This window comes from Alnus glutinosa, chromosome 2 (assembly GCF_958979055.1).
Source record: "Alnus glutinosa chromosome 2, dhAlnGlut1.1, whole genome shotgun sequence".
In the NCBI taxonomy this organism is placed as follows: domain Eukaryota; kingdom Viridiplantae; phylum Streptophyta; class Magnoliopsida; order Fagales; family Betulaceae; genus Alnus; species Alnus glutinosa.
Window position 1 is genome coordinate 7,268,882 of NC_084887.1, and position 17,810 is coordinate 7,286,691.

The 17,810-nt window shown below is 34.1% G+C and overlaps 1 protein-coding gene across 2 annotated transcripts; it reads right to left on the bottom strand.

Annotated features, from left to right (window-relative positions):
* Positions 1–251: 251 nt before the first annotated feature.
* LOC133860800 (probable protein phosphatase 2C 52) lies at positions 252–5,558 on the bottom strand. 2 transcript variants are annotated; one of them, XM_062296423.1, is made up of 6 exons: positions 5,401–5,558; positions 3,132–3,627; positions 2,712–3,056; positions 2,522–2,639; positions 2,204–2,427; positions 252–931 (listed from the first exon to the last, which is right to left on the bottom strand). In XM_062296423.1, exons 2-6 carry the CDS (start codon positions 3,378–3,380, stop codon positions 452–454), a joined length of 1,416 nt encoding a protein of 471 aa, XP_062152407.1. In that variant the 5' UTR covers positions 3,381–3,627; positions 5,401–5,558; the 3' UTR covers positions 252–451. The 2 variants fall into 2 exon arrangements, with proteins under 2 accessions (XP_062152407.1, XP_062152408.1); XM_062296424.1 differs by lacking the exon at positions 5,401–5,558 and adding an exon at positions 4,156–4,545.
* Between the last annotated feature and the right edge of the window lie 12,252 nt (positions 5,559–17,810).

Genomic DNA, 17,810 nt, shown 5'->3' on the forward strand with positions numbered 1-17,810 from the left:
TATTATTATTATTGTCAAATCGCAAACCATAAGTACTTTTTAAAAAATGCACAGGCTAAACTGTAATTTTACAAATTAAATTTCAATTTTGCCAAATTTAACTACGTTTTCTAAATCGCAAATTGTAAATTTTGAAATCATAAATCCAAACGAAATTGCTGCCAATACAACTTCAGCATTATGTAAATAACTTTAAGCAGTTGGGTGTTTATCTTTACAGGAACTGGAACCATGCTGATTCAGATCATTCCTTGATGAAAGTTGAAAGTGATTCCCACTAAATTTTTGCCAGTACAAGAGAACAAACACTGTGCCTTCAAATGTACATAGACAAAGCCTTGGACACAATGCCACCAACCAAGAAATTTTTTTCTTCTTGGATTTTGTAAGGTGCAAAAGCCAAGGTAATAATACAACAAAACCAGCCCAATTTCGATCATGTCTACAGAAATCACAAAACTTCAGGGTTTGGCCTGTCATCAGAAAATCTAGGAAGTTGAACAAGCGAGTTCACTCGTGTGACACCTTCCAAACCTGACCAATTTTGATCTTCAGCTGCTACTGTTTCCCCATTCCCCTCGGCCTCAACAGCTAGTCGTCCGTAAGTATCGTTTTCTTCCGATGACCTGACCGTAAAGTTCCTTTGCAGAGATGGCTCGGACTTCTGGCCATCGTCTGATTCAATTGCATTGCCAGAATGATTGCTCTGAAGGGTTGCAGAAGAAAAGTTTTGTTCATCATAATCAGACTCTGAGTCCATTTTCCCATCCAAAAATAAACAAACCACTGCACAGTCATCCATCTTCGAAGTTGGGTATTTGAGTTTCCATTCACGAGCGGCCGAGTCCACTAGGATCCTTGCGGCTGATGACCGGGTTGGAGCCATTGATACTATCTCAACCACCTCTTCATTGGTCAAGACATCCCAAACCTGTAATGACACCGAATTAGAACCGTTCAAAAGAGGAGGCAAAGAAAAGAGCAATTCAATCATAAAGTGACTTTATGTTCTTATGCGTGTGCGTGAATGTGTGCACAAGTGCACTAGCATTCGCATCTGACTGATGCATATACATATATGTATATAAAGCCCACCCAGTTCGATCTTCACACCCCCAATCAGAAACTATGCAATTCTGCAAAAATGTGAAGAAAACATGCTGCAGGGTAAGTCATGTATGGTAAGCTGCAACCTTAACACAACCGCTTTAACCCCACCAATACAATAATCCTAAAAAGCCATGGCGTTTGACTATCTAAAGTAGCCATCTTACAGATATGCTGCTTCTTTTCAACTCAACTAATAATCAATTTGTGGCCATATGAATGGCAATATGTCATATCTCATATCACTAACTGAAATAACACGAGCTATTGATCACTAGTTTTTATGAGAAATGACTTCTACAAATCATCATAGTTTCAATCAACATAATAGAATTTTTATGAAGCCATACAACAGATCAAGAGCACGAAACTACTCATTTTTGGCTCGACATCACTCAAGCACAAAAATCCTACAAGAAATTCTATTTAATAGACTGACATACAATATGATTGGGATGACGTGGTGAAAATCAACATTTGGACTAGTAAGAGCTTGTAAAAAAAACAAACCAATGACTAATTTTCACCGACTTGTTATCCTAGTTATATGTCAATTGTATAACAGTCTACTAAATAGCATTACTATGGAACTTTACAGAGCTTGTGAGACAATACAGCCCGGTCAACCTGACACCTAATACAAATACCACTGTCTAAAGATTCATATTGTTGGTTTATTAGGCCAAGATAAGGTCCATCCAACTCTTTATGCTTGGAGATGAAATGAGAGATTCTTTCTAATTCTATTACTTGAATGTTGGTTTCTGGAAGCCATTTACCCCACACACACACGTACAAACACAAATTGAATTTCTCTCATAGTCCCTGGATTATCAGTAGGAAGAGTAATTATCAATTTTATGAATTTTATTCTTTGTTTGGAGATTGTAGGATGTAGTCCACGGATGTTGTAAAAAGAAACTCGCTCTTCCTAGTTTCTGGTGAGCCATATTCAAAACTTAGAAATGTCAAATTCTAGGTTTACCCTTTCCCGTGGCTTCTTCCTACTAGAGGGTAACTGAATTAACATACAGGAATTAGAAAAAATAAAAATGGGGAAAGAACCAATGCAGGAATCAGAGAATGGAGAACTTACCCCATCTGAAGCAAGAACGATGAACTGATCTCTCTCTGTAAGTATTCGGTGAGAGAATTCAGGTATGGAGATCACCCCATATTCCTTCAAACAGAAATCCCCAAATGCTCTAGCCATTGCTAATCCAGGCGCATCGTCGAATGGCAACCATACCCTAGGCACTTCAGGCTCATCTTGCAAGGCAAAGACCCTACCTTTACACCGTTTAATCCTTTCAGCCTCCCCTATAGCAATTTGTATCACATCAACAGAATTAGGGGCAAACAACGAGCATATGGTCAAGAAAATTGACGGGTTAGTATATCATATGAGGCATACTTGGTAAATCAGGCTTCAAATCAACAGTCAACTGGATTGCTACCATGGAATCATTGCTGTCCTTGGATCCCATAATTGCTCGAGAATCCCCAATATATCCCATAAAAAGGTTTGACCCCTATAAAGACAAGCAAATGAGAAGAGGTAAAACGAGTGAAAGGGACAGAGTGGGTAGTGCTTTCGGGTGTACCTGTTTCACTATGGTAACAGCAGTGCTACCACTACAGAAGCAGTCCAAATTTGGATGAGACCTCAGCTCTTTGTCCATGGCCTTGTATGACTTTAAGAAAGCTTCTCTCCATATGGAATTCAATTTATCCTCGGCTGAACAATCCTTCTCTGAATCTCCACCATCTGATCTTAGATTCCCTTTGAAACAAGTTGTATTTGACCCATCCCGCCTTGACTGATAAGAATGCAAGAACGATAATATCTTAATCGGCAGGGTATCCCTCACTTTTCGAGCAACAAGATGGCCATGTGGACCATGTCCATCAAAGACACCACAAAATACCGCATCTTCGGACATGAAATCCTGCAGAATTTCAAACCAGATTAACAAATCAACCACCAAATATACTTAGACTCCGATGTAAGGAACAGAACTTACTTCCCACACAATCATGGCATCCTGGTTTATACCCTTGCGGCCCTGCTGCGTGAATATGCAAGAAGCACGGCTCTTTCCATTCATAAAGATCCGGTTCGGTATGGATGGTAAATGCTGCAGGCTAACAACGTGGTCAGAGAACGTTCTCCTAGTTCTTTTTTGCCCACAAAAACAAGAGGGAGATACTGTATCTCCATTGCTCCTGCTACTACAAGTACTCCGACTACTAGTTGACACACAAGCCCCCATTTGCTCAGTTCCGGAAAAATGGCATTACATCAATTGTGAATAAGGGGAAATATCTCCTTGGCAAGAACAGATCTCAAATTGAGATTACTAGAGTGGTCAACCAAGGATAAAGACCATCCGAACACCAAAGATTCCCCAAGCATCAAACCACAAGCCACTTTACACCTCCACGTAGAAAACTGGCCTCATTTTATCTTAGTCAAATGTATAACCCTTTGGAAGTTACGCGAATTGACATTGAAACCAACTAATAAAACAAAACAAAATTAGTTTATTGAATAATTTAATCTATAATTCCACAGAACCCAGCAATGGCTACAAGCATAAAACACTCAACAAATCAAACAAATTGTATTAAAAGATATTCCATGTGAACAAGGAAAATAATATACTTAAAGGCTGTCCAGATCATTTGTCCTCCATTAAGATTGACATTGATACAATTAAAAGGTGATAATTTATTATAACTTAATCCACAAACTACGTTTCAAAGGACACGAAAGGAGGAAAAATGAAAGGCCCTCCTATCAAACAATGTCTTGCCTTTTTCATATAAAATCCATCTGCATGAGTTAAGGCCAACGGAATTTCCAAGGAAGGCGAGATGACACATCCAAGAGGCAACTAGAGTCTCCCCATAGCGAGGTTTAAGGAACAAATCTCTCAAACAAAAACAAAGAAGGATGCTTCTACTACTAGTAGTATTGCTTAGAAAGAAATAAAAACAAGACAAGAATACGAATATCCAGGCGATTCAGATTCTCAAAAAACTCACCTTTCCTGCTCAACACATCAAAAGCACCAAAAAACAGGTCAACACAAAGAGCCAAGAACAGAACTTTTTGCATCCCGTGACAAAATTTCACATTAAATCTATATTTAAAGCTCCAGATCTCCGTTTGACGGATAAGAAATCTTTTAAGATGGTTTTATAACTGTAGAGGTGTTCAAAAAAAAAAAAACCCAACTACCCAGCCGGTTCAAAATTTTCAAATTGAACTGAACCTTTTTTGGATAAGGTTTTCTTTATTTTTTTGGGTAAGGAAATGTTACTGAACTTGACAACCCATCAACGAAGAGAAGTCATAATTAAGGTTCCAATTATTCTTTTCCTTTTACCCTTTTTGTTCTCAGCACCTAGACAGGTAAGGAGATTGGTCAGTGGACTCTTTTTTAACAGGAGAGAGAGAGAGAGAGATCAAAAAAATGTGTAGTAATTTTGAAAATCCCACTAGAGAGAGAACCCAAAAGAGAAAAGCAAAGCTGGAAAAGCAGAAAAGGACGAAACAAAGGTATGATTTTGTCAAACAGTATCAAAGAACGAAACCCAAAAAAAAGCGCATAAGAGATCTAAGTAAATGTTTCTCGATTATACAATTAAAAGAAAAGAAATCAAAAGCAAAGAAAAAAGACCCAGTTCTAAGGTGCCGTTTGGTTACCCAGAAAATACTTAAGAAAACCCAGAAAGAGAGTATAAAGAGATCAAGCAATTACTGCGTCATTTTCGTAAAAAATAAAAAACAAGTAAAACAGGGTAACAAGAAAAGACCGAATTTCCTGTTTGTTTTCCGAGAAATTATAGAGGTACACAATAGAAATTAAAAGTTTAAAAACTCAAAATTTTCCTCACAACCAGTCTAGCTAAGCTAAAAGCTTCAGTTTTGACAAACCACAGCATCGGAAAACACAAAACACTACTGATTTCCTGTTACTGCCAAAATGACAATAAAATAAAGATAGAAGCTGTTACTTGTACACGCAGATCATTCATCATTACTCGATGCCACTATAAAAGCTTTCTGGGATTAGTAGTAACCGTAAGCAATTACACATAGCAATAACTTTAAAAAAAAAAAAAAAAAAAAATAGAAAGTTAAGAAAACAGGGAAAAGAAGAGTGGAATGGGCCGAACGGCAGAATGAAGCATGCAAACTTTGAAAGAAAAAGTGGGTTTCGGAGGGGAAAGATTGAGGATAGTGAACACTGAAAAGTATGAGCTTGGGTATTAGCAGCAATTTACCTCTGGCGTTTGGGCAAGTTCAGGCATTGGGATCAGATTTGGCAGGGAGAAAAGAGAGAGAAAGAGAGTTTGGTTTGATTTTACATATATGCAGAGGTGGTGGTGGTTTTGTGCATTAATTGCAAAAGCAGAGTAGAAAGTTAAAGAGGGAGAGAGAGATTTGGCCGTGCACTCCCGGGAGAAATAAAATAATGATATACATCAATCTCATGACCCCCAAAAGCAACCCCACCACGTCCCTCTTCAAGGCGCGTCCATCTCTTGACTCGCTGTCTGTCTTTTAAGGCAAATGATATGAACACATTGACATTTTAAGTGAAATTTTTTTTTACCTCTTTTATTTACGTGGTAATTTTTCTTTTTATATTTTTGTAACACACAATTAGAAGTTAAAAACTTATTAAAGCACCGGTAACAAATTACTTAAATCACCCCTTTCTTAAAAATAGAAAAAAAAAAAAAAACTCTAAAAATAAAAAAAAAATGTTAGATTTACAACACCAACACAACAAGTGCACAACACTCCCTCGCAAGAGGGTGGGGTTCAATGTGTGAGGCCCACCCTCATGTGAGGGAGTGTTGTGCACTTATTGTGATGGTGTAGTACAGACATCAAATTCCAAAAATAAAACTCACATGCAGCAAACTCTCTTGGAATTCTCCAAATCAAAGGAGAGCCAAGAAAAATTAAACCTATTAGATAGAATAATAATTTTTACACCACTAATATACACAACAATTGCACACACATTAGGTGTGGGACCATACATGTGGGTCTCACATATCATGTGCACAACAATTGTACACCAATACATATTAAGTGTGAAATTCATGCATATAGACTTCATATATATATATATATATATATATCTTACCTCTAATATATGTGTTGATGTATAATTATTGTGCTAATAAATGTTAAGCAAGCTACTAAGACCTCTCAGATATAATTGGGTAGCACTTTCACTTTCATTGACATTATTTTATTGGCACAAAAAAACTCACGCCTCTCTCTCTCTCTCTCTCTCTCTCATATTTCGGTCACGCCTCTTTCACTCAAAAAAAAGGTTAAAAACTCATGCCTTTCTCTCTCTGATTCATCACGCCTCTGTGATGAATCTTTTGAACAGTAGGATATGGACCTATTTGTGTTAGAAAAATCAATATTATGACTTTGAGAATTGAGGTAAGATTTCAATTAGATTTTTATTGGATTTATATTTAAAGCTGCGATCACATCTTAAGAATTCATTAATACTATATAATCAATATGTATCAAATAATACTCATTAAATTTTAGTTTGATCACTATTGGTTATTCATGTTGACAATATATAATTGAGACGGGATAATCTGATTTAATTAACTAGTTAAACCTTAAAATTAACATCTTTCAATTTCAGATTATGTAATGACATGGCCAATAGCTTTTCCTGGGGCTAAAGTATGAATGACCCTATCAAATTCCAAAACATAATCATATGTGCAATAAATAAATAAAGGGATAAATATATTTTAACCCCCCAAACTACCACCCTTTCTTCGAATGGCCCCCCAAACTACCACTTTCTGATTTTTTGGCATCATCTGTCCATTTATGCCGTCAATTCTAAATAGAAATCCGAAAATACCCCTCCTACACTTTGAAATTCTCACGGTTAAGGAAGGGATATTTTCAGGTTTTTGACCAATTTCTATTAGAATTGACGGTATAAATAGACGGATGTGGCCAAAAAATTAGAAAGTGACAGTTTGGGGGGCCAGAATCTAAGCATTGGTAGTTTGAGAGGCTATCTGGAGAAATGGTGGTAGTTTGGGGGACTAAAATATATTTAATTCATAAATAAATATATACAAATACAAGGATTTTTAAAAAGCACTAAGAGCATAGCTATTTTGGTCGGATTTGAATCTCCAGTAAACATGTGCTCTTATGGGGTTTACCTATTTAAACAAATGGAAATGGGTACGTGTTTGAAACATACACGGACATGTGAACCCATAAAAATTCTTTCACGTTACAATAAAATTGTTGGGGATCTCAATCTCCTTTGGTCTCCCAACTCTGTGAATGGAATTCTTGTATTAAACATAACTGTATTAGTGCTAAATTATACTAAAAATATAACCTTGTTTTTATTACATATAGTTTTTGATGATTTTATGATAAATATTGTGTGTATTTCTTTTTCTTTTTTATTGACATGTCCATGCGATGGGAGAAGAGGGATTCGAATTAGTGACATCCGCTTTATAAGCTTCATAAGGCATAGTCTCCGGCCAATTGAACTATCGTTGAAGGATAATATTGAGTTTATTAGTCAGATTGACAATTGGCAAACACTAATATGAGATTAAAGGGTTTTATTTCCAACCATTTTGAATGTAAACTTAATTACTTCTCTAATCCATGATTCCGGATTATAAAAAAAAAAAAAAAAGTACGGAACACGCGCGGTTAGAGAGGGTGAAATTGGTACCGTCCTCGATCCAGAGACGGAAAAGCACGCCAAACTGACGCAGGCTTGGGGCAAAGTGACGTGGCACTCAGAGCTAAATTAAATGTTCCACCGTAAAAAGCAAAAAAAAGTTGCCCAAACACCACAACGCGCGCAGTCACCTCCGGTCCGTGCTAGCTTTGCCGTCTTCTCTTTTCTTTCCAAGCTACCCTCTCTCCTTGAGGCTTGAGTTCATCATATTTATTAATTTTTACATATTTTGTAGATTGGTTGGAGGGAAATTTAATGGAGAATGTGAGACAGGCTTTGCATTCGACCATAGAACTCAGCTTGAGTAGCGATATCGCTTGTGGAGTTCTTTGTGCGGACAGGAGAGCTTTTCTTATTATTCATTTGTTAACAGGAATTCGAATGAGAATAGTAATGCCTTATGTCTCAAGGCACATACAAGATTTGGATCTTTGTTTTTTTTTTTTTTTTTTTTTCCTGCCTAAAAAGAATGAGACATGAGTAATAAGAGAGAAATTGTGAGGGCTTCCTACCTTCACAAAATGCCTCACATGGATAGATCTGTTATCGGACAAGGCAGCTCCTCTCACATACCTTACCAAAGAGGAGGAGGCTAGGGGACATATGGGTAAGAGGTAAACATATGAATGTGCCCTAATCATTTATGCACATGGACCCTGTAATTTTAGTTTATTTAATGCAATCATGCAATCTATTGTTAATATTGGTCCAACAGTAATAGATATTAGAATATTATGAAAACATTGGAAAATTGTAGATTATTATATTATAATAGTAAGGATATAATGGTTTTGTGTGTTATCATATTTATCCTGTTGTGTTTCCTACATTAATCTTTTGGAAAAATATGATGGAACATTCCTATATTTTATCTGATTTTAATTTTTAGTATTCAAATTTAAGATTCAAGGTTTACTATCATTTTAAATATGAGACCTTCGTTCATTTTTTGTCAAAAAGATATTAAAATGAAAATATATCCCTATATTATAAAATATTAAAAAAAAGTAAAGCTGGTTTATGACCCAATTACGGCAGTTGGGCTTTCATCCAGCTACAACGGTTGCTGAGAATGATCTAACCATGGTGGCTAGGCGTGGCTGATTTTTTTTATTTTTTTCTTTATATATATGTACTCCTTTTTTTTTTCTTTGTAGGAAAGGCATAATTATAGAGATACGGTGAATTGAATACTATGTAATATGATTATTATTATTATTTTGATATGTCCACACAAGAGGGGAGGGGGGATTCGAACTAGTGACATCTGCTTCATGAGGCGTAGTCCTCAATCGATTGAGCTACTCCTTGGGGATACTATGATTATTTAGAATACTATAGATTACTATGGTTTTTTATATAATACCACAAGTTACAATGATTTATATGTTACCATATTTATTATGATCCGTACCCCACCTCTTCCATTGACTCGTCCCCAACTCTGTGGCAACTGCCACCCTTAGGACAGATTAAAACAAACTGGGATGCTGCTGTCAATAAAAAGTAGGGTCGTCTAGGCATCGATATCGTAGCACACGACAGTAACGAATGTATCATGGCAGTCTGAAGCACTACCAAAAAAATTGATGTGGAACCCGATGTTACAAAAGCAACAGCGGCATTAAATGATGTGATCCTCGTTAAGGAGATGGGCTATTAGGATGTAATTTTGGAAGGAGATGCTTTGAGCATTGTGAAGACGATCAATTTTGAAAGCCCTGTTTTTGGCAGGTTTGGTCACTTTGTGGAGAGTATCAAACGAGAACTAGGCTTAATGTGCTCCGTTATGATTGTACATGTTAAGTGGGAAGCTAATTCAGCAGCACATGGTCTAGCTTGAGGAGCTGCCACCCATGGCATAGGTAGGTTTTGGTTGGAAGAAATTCCACTGAACATATATGCCATTGTAATGAGGGAATTTTTTGTCCTTATGTGATCCCAGGATATGTTATTTTGGGGGGTAATTACCTTTTCCCCCCATGAATTACTAACTTTTGCGCAAAGCCCCCACAAACTACCAACTCGACCAAAATAGATCATTCAACTACCAAAGACAATATTTTCCCCCCCTTCCGTCAGTCAAAAGGGTTAAAACAAACGGTCAACAGGTCACGTGACCGTCACATGCTGTTTTACCCTCATTTTCTACCTATTTTCCCCCATGAACTACCACCATCTTCCAACATGCCCCAATGTAAAACGGCACATGACGGTCACGTGACCTGTTGACCATTTATTTTAACCCTCTAACTGACGGAAGGGGGGGAAATGGTTGTATTTAGTAGTTGAATGCTCTATTTTGGTCGAGTTAGTAGTTTGTGGGGGCTTTGTGCAAAAATTGATAGTTCATGGAGGAAAAATATAATTACCCCTTATTTTGGAGTTACATAATACAATGATTTGTCAAAAAAAAAAAAAAAAGTGTAGCCGTTTAGATTTTGTTTATTGTAGACATAAATTATTACCATATATAGAACCATGTTAATATCTTTTTTCTTTTTCCTATCTCACCTCACCTTTTTCTTCTTTTCATATTAGTACAGTAATTGTTAGAGAAAGGCAAACAGGCAAATTGCCTACAATTTTATCATTTTTACTGCTTAAGATGTCATTATGTTTGTCCCTATACAATTTTTGGAGGAAGTAGCCAGAAAAGTTTTTGTCTCATAAATCGTGTTTTACATGCAGAGGTAAGACCCATAAATGGCCATAATCAAGAGGTTTGACCTTACAATGTCAACGAACAACTCGAGATAGTATTTGAAGAATGATAGAATTTTCTTTTAATTTAGTCTATTAACATATGTTTTTAAAGCATAGGAATGCATCCGAAAATTATATGTTTTAATGACAGATATCACATATTTTGTTAATCCTCTTAAAAATACATATAAAAATCGCATGTTCTAAAGACAAATGTTAGCTTAATAAAACCAAAATTAAAGGAAAACTTTGTCCACTCGACAATGTATTGTTTGAGAAATTTTGATGACATCTAATTCAGATTGGCAAATTTTTTATTTATTTATTTATTTATTCTAAGCAAGTTCAAACAAAGGGAAAGGAGAAGGGGAAGGTGAATGAGAATGGGAATGGGAAGAGCACATAAAAATTAAAATAATAATAAAAACAAAATAAAAAACAAAAACACGCACACAAAAAAGAATGGTGGAGCAGCCCAACAAAGGTTTCAGTACAACCAATACAATGTGGGACAAAACCTAAAACCTATTGGGAAGAGGCCAAATGAATGGCCCAACCATTAGATTCTTGACTCACTAGCCAAGAAAGGGGTCGCCTAAAAGGCCACTAATCACAAGTTACTAACATTTAGTGACATATTAGACCTCCTGACACGTCACTAAATGTACATCACTAAAAAATAAGTTTTTTGTAGTGAGTCCAGATGCGAATTTGCTTAAAACAACACATATTGTAGCAATAAGCAGACTTGATAACAACAACAGATAAATGAGCATTGATGATGGCTAGACCGAAGCCACCAAAGAAAGGACACTAGTCTTCATATTGGCAAAATATTTAGGGTTAAAGACGTTTCAAGTATTTGTAGTTTAACATGATATCAAATAGACCATGCGGTTTTAAAAACTATCACAAATGTAGTAGTGAAACTAGTATTTTAGGTTTGGTGGTAAAACTTAAAAAAAAAAAAAAAAAAAAAAAAAAAAAAAAAAAAATGGGGGTGGGGGTTGTAAAATTTTGATTTTAAAAGAGTTATAAGGGTGTCTTCTTTTTAAAATAAATAAATAAATTAAGGAAGACATGAAGCCCCCAACCAATCATGATGTTCTGCCCCTGCACAGATGGTACCTATATACATTCAATAAAAGTATATGGTACTTCCGCTCAATATTTTAACGGCATTGCACGTCATGTCAGACCAATTAAAAACTGTCATGTGTCATATATGTCTCTTTAATATTATTAAAAAAAAAATTATGGAGTGACTCTGACCAAATGAGGGTGGCCGAAATCACTCTTTGGCTATTTAAAGGTAGCCTAACCACTCCCAAGAACATGCATTTTGGGGTGGCTCAAGCTACTCATATATATATTTTTTTTCAAATAATATTAATTACGTATATAGGAAACATGTTACATTATAAGTTGACTTGACATGGCATACGGTTAAAATATAGGACACTGCATTCATTGGATGTATACAGCTTCTATCTAATTTTAAGTTTCACTTTTTAATTTACGCTATATATAATGATATAGTGTGTGTGTATATAGATTTGATCATGTGCATGATACATATAAAGGAGTAGTCGAGTAGAGTTGTCTAAATGGCCTCATGACTAAAGAGAGACATCCATATTAATATATTAGTCCTTATTGTGTTGTCAATAGTGCTGACAAGGATTGCTACAACAACATTATACCAATTGTACATCCCATGAAACATTAAGTACATCGTGTTATAAAATTAATTAATGGTATGTAAAACAGTACTAATTGTGTTCATTATTTTACCACTAACGAAGATTTGATGTCTCTGGACTGTGCCCATCTTTCATAATGCGTGTGGGATTCTGTAGCCTTATTATTAATATATTTGGTATTTTGTATAATTTATATGGTGTTATTACTATTATCTTATACAATGCAGTAAGAATTTATTATTTATTTAACTTTTGAAACCACAAATTTATTTTATAAGCTGAAAATAGAACACCATATATAGCTCTAACATAAACCTAACTTCAATCATTTTGCAATATTTGCAGTGGCTTCCACAAAATGCGAATATCACTTTTAAATATTCGAATCTACATTATATTTTATTAACTACATTCATCCGGTTTTTGTGGTTATCAAATATAGTTATTATCCGCTATCCGCATATTAGTTAATAAGCTTATTTTAGCCTTCTGGCTTTGTTTGGGTCTTTATTACAACTTATTTTAAACAATATTGAAAATAATTTAGGCTCATTTTCAATGTTTTGACCTTGTTTTAATTTTTTTTTAAGCCATAACATTTTGAAATATATTGATTTCACATTACTTTTGTCTTTTTTCCTAAGTGTCATACAAGAAAGTAACACAACCAATCAAACCAATGTAAATATAACATATACCTAACAAAACATGATGTCATTTTGATATATATATATATATATATATATATATATATATATATATATAAATGGCATGCAGATGCGGTTAATTACAACACTTATATACCCTAAAACCATTATCTGCATATACATATGTGAATAGTAATTTTTGCTAACCGCGTCCGCATGTGCGGATGTCGAATAGTGAATGTAGACAGTTAATATCTACTCGCATGTACACCCCTAAGCAAAGGCAACCAACCAATATTGTGTGTGTGACGTGAGCCTCTATTTGCTTTAGGGTCCGTTTGGGTTTACGATTTCAAAAAGTGCAATTTAAAATAACGATTTTAAAATTTGCGATTTTTAAAAGTGATTTTTAAAAACGCAGTTAAACGTTTGACAAAATTTCAGTTTATCTTTTAAAATTCTGTGTTTTCAAACAAGCAAATTCTTACTTGCGATTTGAAAAAACAGATCGCAATTTTTAAAAACACAGTTCTCAAACAGTTTATGTCTGCGATTTAGTTTAAAATTACACTTATTATTTATGAAATCCCAATTCCAAACGCACCATTAAACTTCTATTCCTTTTGTTTATCATATTCATTTAAAACACAAGCCGGTTTTCAAATTCAAGTAACTTTTTCTTTCACAATAAATGCCAGGCTCTTAGAAAACTATCACGACAAGGCACATTTTTGCGGAACATCATTGTAAAAATTTATTCCTTACCATTAAAAAAAAGATAGTCTTTTTTTTTTCTTTTTTCTTTTTTTTTTTTTCAAAATGGAATGATAAAAAAATGACTAAAATGTACTAAATAGCATGTCTCATTAAAATAATAATAATAATAATAATAATAATAATAATAATGAATATTTTACCAAACACACCCTTAATTTTGTAAAAGTAATAATGAATGTTTTACCAAATACACCCTTAATTTTGTAAAAAAAATGCTATTTTGTACTACAATATTGCCAAAACAAGATTTGAAATAAATTAATGATAGTCATCATCATTAAATGCTTTCTAATTTTTGTTGTTGTTGTTCTAAATGCTTTCTATTTAATTTTAAAGAATTTCAAGAAATAATTGCTGACAGTGATCAATATAATGGTGATCATTCCATTATTGATTTATCAAAACATACATAAATTCACTAATTAAAAAATTTACTAAACACATATAAAGTCTTGGTCTATTTACCAATGGTTTTATAATCTAACCTTATTTCTCTTCTTTTACAAATAAGAGATTGGGATTCACTCACCACAGAAAAATTTGTATTGTTTGTAAAAAAATAAAAATAAAAATGAATTCACTTGTGATGCATGGCCCAGTTAATGTACGGTAATTGGGTAGCTGATACAATTGTTAATGAATCACTAAGCTGCATTTGTTTTTTATAAAAGTTTTTTTAGAAAGTATTTTCTCTATTTTCTAATTTTGATGAACACTAGAAAACAGTCAATAAAAAATTGAGGATAATTGTACCGTTAGTCCTTGTGGTATGCCATAATTATTTTTCACTCCCTATGGTTTAAAAAGTTAATGGGAGGTCCATGTGGTATGCAATAATTATGTTTTATTCACTGAGTCGATTTTTCGTCGACCATTTTGACAGAATCTGTTAGTCCTACACGTCAGCGCCACGTGTCGCCAATAAGATGGCGACACGTGTCCATCTTAATAAAAAAATATAAATTTATTAAAAAATAAATAAATAAACTTAATTTTTTTAAAAAAAAAAAAAAAAGAAAAAAGAAAAAAAAGAAAGAAAAAAGGGCAGGCTTGGGGTGGCTGGGCCACCCCGAGCCAATGGGGGTGGCCCGATGGCCACCCTTGGCCATTGGGAGTGGCCTAACCACCCAAAGCCTGCCCTTTTTTCTTTTCTTTTTTGTTTGTTTTTTTGTTTTTTTAAAAAATAAGTTTATTTATTTATTTTTTAATAAATTTATATTTTTTTTATTAAGATGGACACGTGTCGCCATCTTATTGGCGACATGTGGCGCTGACGTGAAGGGCTAACAGATTCCGTCAAAATGGTGGACGGAAAATCGACTTAGGGAGTAAAACGTAATTATTGCATACCACATGGACCTCCTATGAACTTTTTAAACAATAGGGAGTGAAAAATAATTATGGCATACCACAGGGACCAACGGTGCAATTATCCCAAAAAATTATTGGCAAGGCCTACGAAAAATGAGAGATTTAAGGCAAAAATGAGTGGCCAACCCATTTTTTTATCGACATAAATTTCTTACAAATCAGTCATTTAAGCATAAAAACCACATATTTTCTTAGAATAATACAATTAAAAAGCACGTGAGAAGCATTTGATATTAAAAAAATGAGAAATGAATTTTCTATATTTATTGTATATCTTTTTTCTAAATTAATCATTGGATCTGTAGGACCCACAAGAACTCACATGTAGGTCCTACGAGTAATTCTACATGTACATTAAGTGTTCATGAGTTCATTAAGTGTCTATAAAATAAATAAAGCGGCTTTTAAAATCACTATTTTATCAATCACAATCCTAATAATGATTTTAAAGTCATATCATTTTTTTTATAGACACTTAATATACTCTTAGAATTATTCAAATCCTACAAATACAATAATTAATTTAAATATATATATATATATATATATATATATATATATATATATATATATATATATATATATATATAACATTATTGTAATATACCTCAATTTTCTGTAGTAACATCGATATCTTTGTCCGGAGCCATAAAGGATATGTCAAGATCGAATAGACAACTTATTTAGTTCCTTTTGTCCTAACGCAAACGTCACTATAGATGGCAGCATCATTGCCATGCCAATGAGATAGACACGACACCAAATGGTTGGAATCTTTTGTTCAATTTATTATTTGACTTGACCACTACAACAAAATTATTTATATCCACAAATTAGAATTTGCATCTTGATTATAATACTTCGAAAAGACTAGTTTTCACATTTTTTGTGACGTTTTTTTTTTTTAAACCAAAAAAAATTAATAATAATCAACTCAAAACACAAAATATTAAAAAATAACTTTTATATTTATGTCACATCACAATTAAAAAGCAAATTAATCATCTAAAATGTTTTAATCAACGATTTTTCATTATTCTTTTTGTTTTCTGTTTTTATAACAAAAAATTAGCAAATAATCTAAAACACGAAATATTTTTTTTTACCTTTATATTATATTAAAACATTTTTTTTAAAAATAAATAAAAAACACCCTCTAGAAAACATTACCGAACATAACAGAACTAGAGACTAAAAGAGGGTCTTTCCCCACCAACACCCCCAATTGAAGGCCATTCACAACAAAGAGTTGAAAATTGGGTGGCAGTTAAATGGTTAAGTGCCATTATTGTTGCTTTTGTTGAAAGCTAATTGTTTCTTTTAAGTACAATTGTCGCTCACCTTCATGACCAGAACTTTTACACAGCTGGATGCCCACGAGCTTTGAAGTACAAAACAAAGACAGATTAACCTCCTACCCTGCATAGAAGGACTTCATGTCAACTTGTAATGCCTTTCAAATTGAATACCCAAAATGTGAAACTATTAAATAGTTCAAACAAAATTGATTGTCAAAAATATTAAATAATATAAATAACAAAGAAAAAGAACAATTAAACATTATTTAATTTTTATTTAAACTGTAAATTGTAATTTATTTTTTTTAAGTTAATTTATTTAGTTGTTTTCGATTTTTTTTTTATTTAATTTTTTTTTTTGATTTTTTTTTTTTACATTTTGAAATCAATGAAATGTCTATATATTTATCAACACATTAACTACAGCCATATATTTTATAAAATTAAAATATATAAAGAATGTCTATATATTCATCAACACATTAACTTAAAGGAATAATCCAAATATATTATAAAAAAAAATGGAAAGATAATTTGATTACTTAAGAGTAAATTGAGAAAAAAAAAATAATCCATATGAAACTTTGACAACATATCTAAAACTTTTCAAAAAGTTTTGTATGCCTTGATTTTTTTAAAAATTAGGAAAAAAAAAAAAAAACCAACGTCTACGTCTCTTTGAGAGAAAACCTAGCCGCTAGGTCTCTCTTTAGTTCTTGGTTGAAGGGAGGGGGCTTGCCCCCCGACCCCCTGTATTGCTTTTTCGGCTTTATTTCTTGCTTTTCCATCATTGTTGGTTCGGCCCGACACTGAACCGTGGGCTGCTAGCTTTCTTCTCTCTCGGTAGCGCTTTGTGAAACTAATAGGTGAAGGTATTTTTCTCTAATCCTTCTGAGGATTTGGAGTTTGTGGGCTTCAATCTCCTGTTGGGTTGATCTAGGCAATTTGCAAAGCTTGGTTTTCGAGCCTTTTTTGAAGCTAGATCTATGATTCCCTATCAATCTATGCATGTCACGCACACCTCTAGGGTGTTCGTCGTCGTCCTCCGCCTCTACTGCAACCAAGCCTGTTTTCCTCGGCTGTCCATACACGGGAGACTGGTGTGCACGCGCCAACAAGTGCTATTCATTCGCTGGTGCGTGTTGGTTCTTCATCTCCTCCAGTTTGCAGTCGGTGGATCCCGAGAGTTTTTTGTGGTTCTTCTGATGATGAGGGGTCTTCTGGTGAGGGCGCGTGGTATACATATGCGGTCACCGGTGACTCCCTGTACTCTTTGCCGGCCAGTATTGTTTAGATTATGTTATGGCTTTTTAATTTGTGTTTTATTGTTTACTTACCCCCGTAACCAGCCATGGTAGATTTTAGCACTGAACTGTAATAGCTATTTTCAGATCAGAACTTGCTCTCTCATCTCCTCTA

Coding starts and splice junctions, on each gene's coding strand:
- LOC133860800 (XM_062296423.1), bottom strand. CDS start 3,380: ATGGGGGCTTGTGTGTCAACTAGTAGTCGGAGTACTTGTAGTAGCAGG. Junction 3,057..3,131: donor ATGCCATGATTGTGTGGGAA/GTAAGTTCTGTT, acceptor GAAATTCTGCAG/GATTTCATGTCCGAAGATGC. Junction 932..2,203: donor TCGTTCTTGCTTCAGATGGG/GTAAGTTCTCCA, acceptor GTGTCATTACAG/GTTTGGGATGTCTTGACCAA.